General features: G+C 35.9%; 1 protein-coding gene across 1 annotated transcript in view; it reads right to left on the bottom strand.

Moving 5' to 3' along the window:
* Positions 1-876: 876 nt before the first annotated feature.
* Positions 877-8,567, bottom strand: part of NEBL (nebulette) — a 102,084-nt gene continuing 94,393 nt past the window's right edge. Inside the window, 2 exon segments of the mRNA XM_054592929.1 lie at positions 877-6,230; positions 7,256-7,362. Of these exon segments, the coding sequence (XP_054448904.1) occupies positions 6,054-6,230; positions 7,256-7,362 (284 nt within the window). The 3' untranslated portion in view covers positions 877-6,053.

Below are 8,567 nucleotides of genomic sequence, written 5' to 3'. Positions count from 1 at the left end.
TTACTATCATAGAGGGGAAAAAATCTTGGAGACAGAAAAAGATAGTAAATTATTCAAGTAAATAAATAAGCTGTTTTGTAATTTCAAATTATCATCAGTATGTCTGATGATTACTGTCATACAAATATTCATTTCATACTTTTGTAATATAAAAAAACCTACAAAGTTCAAGATTTAGAAAGACGTGTTTACTCTATGAGCAAGTATCCTAAGTGTGTCATTCACAAACTTATCAGTTATAATAAGTGCCTTTTGTGTACCATCAAAAGGAACTTTTACAAAATAATACAACATGGTCAAGGTCCTAGTCTCAATAGATTTATATGAGTACAAAAATAGGGACTCACTCATTTTTGACAACTATGGGAAAATTATGGAAAAAAGCAATTATGTTCTATGATATATGAGCATTCTTAGCTGAGAAATCAGAGCATCTTCCCGTTTCATGTACTTAATTTGTGCGTCTTCTATTCTTTGCTTCAAGCTGTTTCTTTCATCTTACCAGTTAAAGAAAATTAAAACTGTACCATTGAGGACATATGAGGAGTTTAATCTTGAAAGAAGTGAACTACAATAATGTATTATTGTTGTACTTTGATCTAAAATAATAAAGACACTGAGCCTTAAAAAGCATAATATTGTTATCATTTAAAACTAAGTATATTTGAGGAGGAATGCACATTTTGAATGATTCATCAATGTAAAGGCACTGAAGCCAACATATACCTTTGATGCAATTTGATATGAGTTGTCATGATAAACCTAAGACCCAAGGAATTATCGATGACCCATGCTCGAAGAAACCAAGGTCTAACCATTCATGCTCCAAGAAACCAAGGTGAGAACCAAGAAGTGGAACCATTTTTTATATTCTGCATTTATTTAAGCAAACCGAATGTGTAGAGATAGGAAATTCAAGCGTTATAATGTTTTACAAATACAGAAAGAAGACATAGAGTAATAATACCCTGAAGAGAGTGCATCTGAGAACACAGTTCTGTCTCAGGAGAACACCTGCAGCGACCACACTGACGCCGGCTGACATGTCCATCCATCATTCTTGTTACGGCATCGTTCAAGTAGTTTTAATAGATAAATCACTGATTTGCTTTTAAATGAGTAATACTACTAATGATTATGGTAGCCTTGAAGGGTTTGTGAGTGACTATACTATACATACGGGACGCTAGGCTGAATGTGTTTTTCGATGCCACTGTACATTATGCTGGGGGAATATGTCTTATTACACAGTTGCTGTGACATCCACTAGAATGTGAACTAGTTTGCATAGGTTAGTCCTTTGGGCAGCACGATGTTGCTCTAGTCCACCAAGGTTTCAAGATTCACAGTGTAGAGGAAAAAAAAACATGAATTAAAGCATTTCTACTAAAATATATTTTAATAGCTGGTGTTAATGATTTGCATAACAAAAGCCAAATTATATTAATAACATTGTGTTATTCATTCTGTAAGCCCCTTCATTTTAAAAACATTGTTTCTTCCCAAACTGTAAGCTCTCAAAATTAGTCGGGTCTTGTAAATTAATCATCTAGCACAATTCTACATATTTTGAAGCAAATAGAAGCCAAACTGCACAATGATTCAATTTTGCATTTTTATCACAGGTCAAAGACCAAACATTCCCACACTATGCCTGTAACAGACTTATTGCTGCTTCTAAATGCTCAGCCATTCCTTGTGTGGACACTGAAGAATGAGACTATAATGCAGATTTCTCTTTTCCTTTCAGTAAATCATTCTTAACAGCAACTGGATTACAAAGAAGTATATACTACGCAAACTGAATACCACATAGCAAACACAAAAAGCGTATGGAATTTCCATGAATACAACAGAGTAACATGGACCATTGGGGGAGACCTTTGTCCTGGGGATCCTTCCAGGCTTGTGGATTCCAGGAGACTAAACATCGTGGAGCAATGGGTACAAGAGCATCATATAATGTTGTGATTTCTTTGATCATCAACAGCTGACAGAGGCCTGGAAAGGACCGCAATGGACATGGACTACTTGAGGAGGAGGCTCTTGTTTCAGCATTCATTTTCATAGCTTCTTACATTTGTTTAAATACCTTCTTACTTAACTACGGCTTTCTAACCACCATGTCATGTGATCCAAATCGAGCACATGCCAGCCACTTTTAGATTATCAGAAGCAAATAGCTAAGGTATAATGAATTTATGCAGTGAATTTCATCTTGTGTAACGACTTCAGCCTCATAATATAATTCTTCTATCTTACAATTGGTATTTTAAATCTCAAACCTAAAATTAATGTTTATGCATCTCAACTATATATAAATCTACAAAGGATATTTCAGAAATTGATAGGAGTCACTATTTTCTACAGTTTTAAACCTTTAGAAGTAAAATACAATCAGCTTTCACCCATGATATCTGTCAGGAGCATCTCACTTCCCCACCACAAAAATACCAATCACGGGTAATAAAATATTACTATAGAATAGGCAGAAGCTCGCCTGCTTGGTTTTCTTTCCCAGACCATAGTGGATAAACAAGGGTAATCAAAAAGGCACCTATTTTTGTATACATCTATATTATAATTTTGGTATAAACTGCATCTACGCTATATAGAGATTTGTTATTAAAGGATCATTGACAGTTTCTTTATCTTTTCATTAAAGACATTCCACTGGAGATGGACACACCTGAAAAACAGATACTCCTTTTCAACTTCCGCTGTTTTAGAAAAGCCGGCTTCCCACCCCACCCCCCAGTGTTGTCGAGCTCCACACAGAGAGGGTCAAGAAAGAAAGACTGTGGCAAAACCGGCTAGACTGTATCTCCATCATCTTCACACAATGGACCTAGTGGCGAGAGCAGGGCTGATCTGGTCTCATCCGTCTTCCAACAAGGTGCTCTTGGAAGTTGTGCTTGCAAATATCTGTGTGGTGTCTGGAGATGGGGAGAGGCATGGGGAGATGCAGGGACATCTGACAACCAGATAAAATATTTCAAGTTGGGCTACAATGCTGATGCGTAAACGATAACAAGAAGACCCAAAGAAGTCGTTTTGCCACAGATGAGAGACAGAAAGCTTTCCTAGAGACCAAGAATTAGTAAAAACATTTGCTACAAAAACTTACGACAAAAGCACTATATTCTGTTGCTATGCTTTTCTCCAGAAATACATGATCCATGGACAGTTTTGGTTTTGTAACCTTGAAAAGCATATCACACTGCTCCTTGTGCTTTTACCAGGCTGGAGAACATCGGGTGGAGAAAGTCAGGTGCGTACTCTCTGCACTCGGGCACTTGCAGTCTTCTGTAACTTGAATTTGAAAAACTTGTTTTTTTAGGCCCTAGTTTAGCTGTCAGCATTATGTATGAGATCCCTCTTGCCAAATTGAAGGTGGGCAGGGGGTGTGTTGAAAGGGAAAAAGCTGTTCAAGAATTTTTTGAAAATGATGCTGTAAAAAATAGCACTTTGGTATTAAATATATAGTTCCTATATTTCTGCTGAGATCTTGATATCCTAACAAGCTTTTGGAACAATGACCACACTATCAAGTTAGAGTGTTAGGGGCACGTGACATCTTCTTCTCCCTCAGTCTTTATTGTAAAATAATGCCTTCTAGTTACATTCTGATCAAATCTTCATTCCTAACAACTGGAAGCAGGAACATCTTGCTATGCAAACGTTATGCAAAGCTTAAAATTTTAGGAGAATTTTTCCCCAAATAAATATTGACTTATTACATTTAGTGAATCTGATTTGAAATCAGTGGATAATAAAAACAATGGAACATCAAGCTGCTGCTTTATGGTAACTTTCCCCCATTATAACCATCATTTTAAGTCAGTCTCCTTTTGCGTTTCCTATAAATGTGCTATTTATCAAAAATTGTATCTGTCCTACATTTAGTCTACAAATTTAATCAATAACTATCCTTTTTTATAATCATGAAAAAAAGTCTTGGTGAAATGTATATTTACTTAATAATATCATAAAATTGAGCAATCTTTTTTCCCCTAAGTTTTAATGAACAGAAATTTTTGCAAGAATATTGCAAATTCGGTTTGTTTGTAGGTTTGTGTACAGGACACCAAAACTGATATAAGATTTAATCAATTTAATCATGACTGGTCATTGCAGTTAAGAAAAATCAGTCAAGCTGGTTATTTGGTAATCTGTAAAGCTCACTCAAAAAAGAAATCTCTGGTTATTTGCCTGAATTTTTCTCTTTTCATTTTATGGCAGTGCCATGTAGATGAAGCTTGTATGTTATAAATTTTATTTTATTTACTCTCTTAGCCAGATAGAATGAAATTATAGATGTTCAAAAGTATTTGCTAACCTTTCAAAGGTGTTAATGAATTAACTTTTGCCTTTGAACTGGTAAACATTTCAGCAAAAGATATTTTAGAAAATATTTTGTTAATTACTTTGATTATATCATGTAAGGATATGCTATCATACAAGACCTATATACTTTATTACATTTTTGTAACTGCTTTTTCAGTTTCATCTCAGCTATAGAGTCAGATCCTACAGGAATACTATAGTCCCTGTTGCATGTCCCAATAAGTGACACAATCAGAAAAACACAGTTGCTGATGGATGTTAATCTCTCAGGTGAGCTAGACTGTGTACTCAGATGAAAGTCATGACCTGCCAGTAACGGCTGCAGTCAGGGCTGTGAATCCAGCAAGAAACTGCAAGGCCACTCATTTGAAAATCAAAATCTACAAGAATTCCATTTCCAGTGAACAACTTGTTGGGCCTGCAGCTGAAATCTCTGATGACATTCCGATCTCACCCCCTGCATATGATTTAGATAACAAATAACAGAAAATGAAAAGAAAGTCTTTTCATTAACCAGTTTCAGTGTCTAGATTTCCATTCCAGAATCTGAATACCGTTTTTCAAAATAAGAAACCAGATCGTCTCTCTCTGTCTCTCTGTAGAGTCGGTAACTTTTTGCTCGCTGGTTTTCTCCAGCACACTTCATATCCCACTTTGTCACTGGCTCCTGTTAAGTTTTCTTAACTTTTAAATCAACAGCGGCATTAAGTTGATAAAAGCTGTTCAATAAACACCTAAATCGCCTATTTACTAGAGTATACATCTATTTCCTAAGGTGTAAATCCTTCGAAACTAGAGTGCAATGCAGCAGGAGAATCTCAAGCAACTTTTCAAAATATGTTTTTCTGATGAGCTGGCAACTAGAGGAAGGGCTTTTAGATATCAGCCACACTTTTGCTTTAGTAAGAGGAATGGGCAGTGCAGCTGCTTATGTTACAGAAGCTGGAACCTACATGTCATGCAGCAGGGTGAAGGCTATTAGGGAAATAATATAGATGACCTTTAATTTGCCCTTTGCAGAGTAGCTGTGAAGTTATTTGGTCCTGACATTCTATGGACCCAAGCATGTGCTTGGGTCCACAGAATGTAAATGGAGAGTAGGATATGCCTTGGTACAAATGAGAAATAAATAGACCCAAGTTGGCCAAGGAAACAAAAAATTTTCTTTGTTCAGTAGAAGTTCCTAAGTCCCTAAGGCCACCAGTCAACGTAATTTTAACCAAACTGTCATTCTGCCACTGCTAACACTTATTATATTAGGCAATTTTTCACTGGCATTGGAAATCGCCTAATGACTCCACAGCTAAACGGTGTTACTGAATTAAGAGAATTGGCTTCTGGTGATTCCAAAGTGACAGCTAAGAAGTCTCGTATACTTGTTACATTTACGGGACAATCAACATCTCTATTAAAGTCTACAAAAATACATTTCCCAGAAGGGTTCAGTAGCCAATCAAAAGAAACCAATAACAATTAGCAGCACCAGGTCTCCAGACCTCATTATTCTGTTTACAGCAGTTACTAAAACCGCTGCTGTTTTCAGCCCAGAAATCATTCCTCCTTTCTCGTACCTGTGTGCCTAATTGTCAAAGTAAGGATAAATTACCATAAAATAACTGCCAAGTTGTCTTAAAAGTATCTTCTATCTTTTAAAAAGATTAGGTTTAGTGTACATTAGAATAAAGCTCAAAGGGCAAGAGAAATAATTAATTAACAAACTCAATGTAATTTGCTGGGAGCATCCCGGTTTTCCCAGTTCGCTGCACCGTTCCGTACATCCAGCCATCATCGATGGGCTGCACATTGACGATGTAGTCGCCATCCCTGAAGGAGACCTCATCTTCATCCTGCGCACTGTAATCGTACATGGCTCGGTAGGTCCTCTGGAAAAGGAGAGACAGGGTCACACAATGAAATCCAGCATAGTCATGGCCACAAATAACAATCACAACAAACCAAGCCACTAATAAAGTAGGATTCAAAGACATGTTGGCTCTGTCATTTAGATTTTTGTGGCCATTTTGATTAATGCTCAGAATAACTAGTTAATAGCACCACATATTTGTGCTTTAGAGACCTGAATGAAGATCATATTTGGCTAACACCAATCATGAAGTAACAATGAGGATATCATACTAGTAGATTCCTTGTGTTTTATCATTTACATGTTTTCACATCACACCTTCACTTCTCAATGGTTTATCTCTGTAAGTCTTTTCCTTCCTTCAAACGGGTTGTAAAATGGCAGCACATCATTTATCCTTTATATGAAACTGTAAATGCCCATCAACAAATAAATGGATAAAGTGGTACATATATGCAATGGGATACTATCCAGCCATAAGAAGAATGAAATCTTGCCATTTGCAACAACACTTAAAGGTTGTTACACTAAGTGAAATAAGTCTGAGAAAGACAAACACTGTATAATTTTGCTTATATGTGGGACCTAAAAAAAAAAAAAAGAACAAACAAAACAAAGCAGCTTCATAGATGCAGAGAACACATAGCCGGTGCCTGAGGGGGAAAAGGGTAGGGGGATGAGTTCAAAAGGTGAAGGGGTAGAAGAGGCACAAACTTCGAGCTATAAAATAAATAACTCATGGGGTTGTAATACACAGCACAGGGAATACCATCAATAATACCACAATAACTTTGCATAGTGACAGAGGGTTATTAGGTTTACTGTGCTGACCACAACGCAAGGTAAGTAAATGTCAAATTACAATGCTGTACACCTAAAACTAATATAATATTGTATATTAACAATATGTTAATAGTAGATTTTAAAATGTAAAATAATTAAAAATCATTTTAGCATTAAAAATATGCATGGAATAAAATATTGTACATTTCTATTTTGGAGATGAACTAGAATACCAGGAAAAAAGCAACAGCCCACACTTACTAGATTTGGTGAATGCTGCATTGACCTCATGGAAGACAGGCTGGTCTGGTGCATGTACCCATAGCCTTGGGAATGGCTTTGCTGGTAGGCTCCAGGAAGAACAGGGGCTGCACATCAAACACACACACACACAGACTCCTTAAAGCAAGTCTCAACATCCCCTCCCAAACTCTCAAGTGACTTCATAATCTGCTTGAAACTTCTGAAACAAAATGTCATTTTTCAGTATCATGTGAAATTAAGGTAGTTATGTTATAAGCAATCGGTAGGTTAGTATAAATTTCAATAATTAAGGACATATTGAATACACAGGGAATCAGTTTAACGTGCAGTTAAAATATTAGAAATATTTATGTTATTCTATTGTAGTTGCTGTGTTAAAATAACACAAATACAAAAAATAAATTTCCCATAATCCCTTAACAATATCATGTTTTTACTTGGTCATGTGATCCTCTAAGCATTTTCAAAAAATAAAAGGAAGATATTTAAAGGAATATAATTGGATTGACGAACCAATGACAGAGTATAAATGTTTTCACTGGATACTTCTCATGTAACAGGACGCTCTGAATATTTCACGACATACAACTGAATGTTACCTTTACAAAGATGGGAAGCACAGCACATGTTTAGCAACATATGTTTGTTTAATGGTTAATAAGTCTGTACCATTAAAATAAACTTAGAATGTATGAACTTTCCATTTTATTTTGGCTTACGTCAAGACTAAATCAGTCAGCTGAATGTTACAAAGGCCTGAAAGACCAAAACACTTAAAGAATATAATAAACATTGTCCCTCTGTATTTCAAAACTATCAAAACAGTATTGACTTAGTTTGTGCTGTTCTCACCATTAATTATGACATTCAAAAGACATAGTTCCTATTTTGAAGAACATACTGAATTCTAGAGAAATCAACACAAAAGTTAGATAAAACCCCACAAAATTAGTGGACATATGCTTGTACATGTCCCTATAAGTACATATGTTTCAGCATTGCAAAACAGAAATTTGAGCTTTCAATCAGTGCATTTTAGTCACATATTCTTCACTATATCTTGAATTAATTATATTCTATGATACATTAGTAAAATATGTATAATATATGTGCTGTAAAAGTCCATAACAGGTTGCAACTATTGTTCACTTGGGTTGAATATATACAAAGGGGGACCCCCCCAAAAAATAATTATCTTTAGGAGGGTGAGCCCCTTGTAACACAGGCTTCCCCCATTAGGTGAATGTTCTAGGAGCCTGTTTGTATCAGTGTACCAGCTGGCATTGTTGTGAGAGGTTGAGTTCGGCTT

This window comes from Pteronotus mesoamericanus, unplaced genomic scaffold (assembly GCF_021234165.1).
Source record: "Pteronotus mesoamericanus isolate MK-2021 breed Mesoamerican mustached bat unplaced genomic scaffold, CSHL_Meso_final contig_130, whole genome shotgun sequence".
Classification (NCBI taxonomy): Eukaryota; Metazoa; Chordata; class Mammalia; order Chiroptera; family Mormoopidae; genus Pteronotus; species Pteronotus mesoamericanus.
This window is presented reverse-complemented; position numbering and strand designations above follow the sequence as displayed.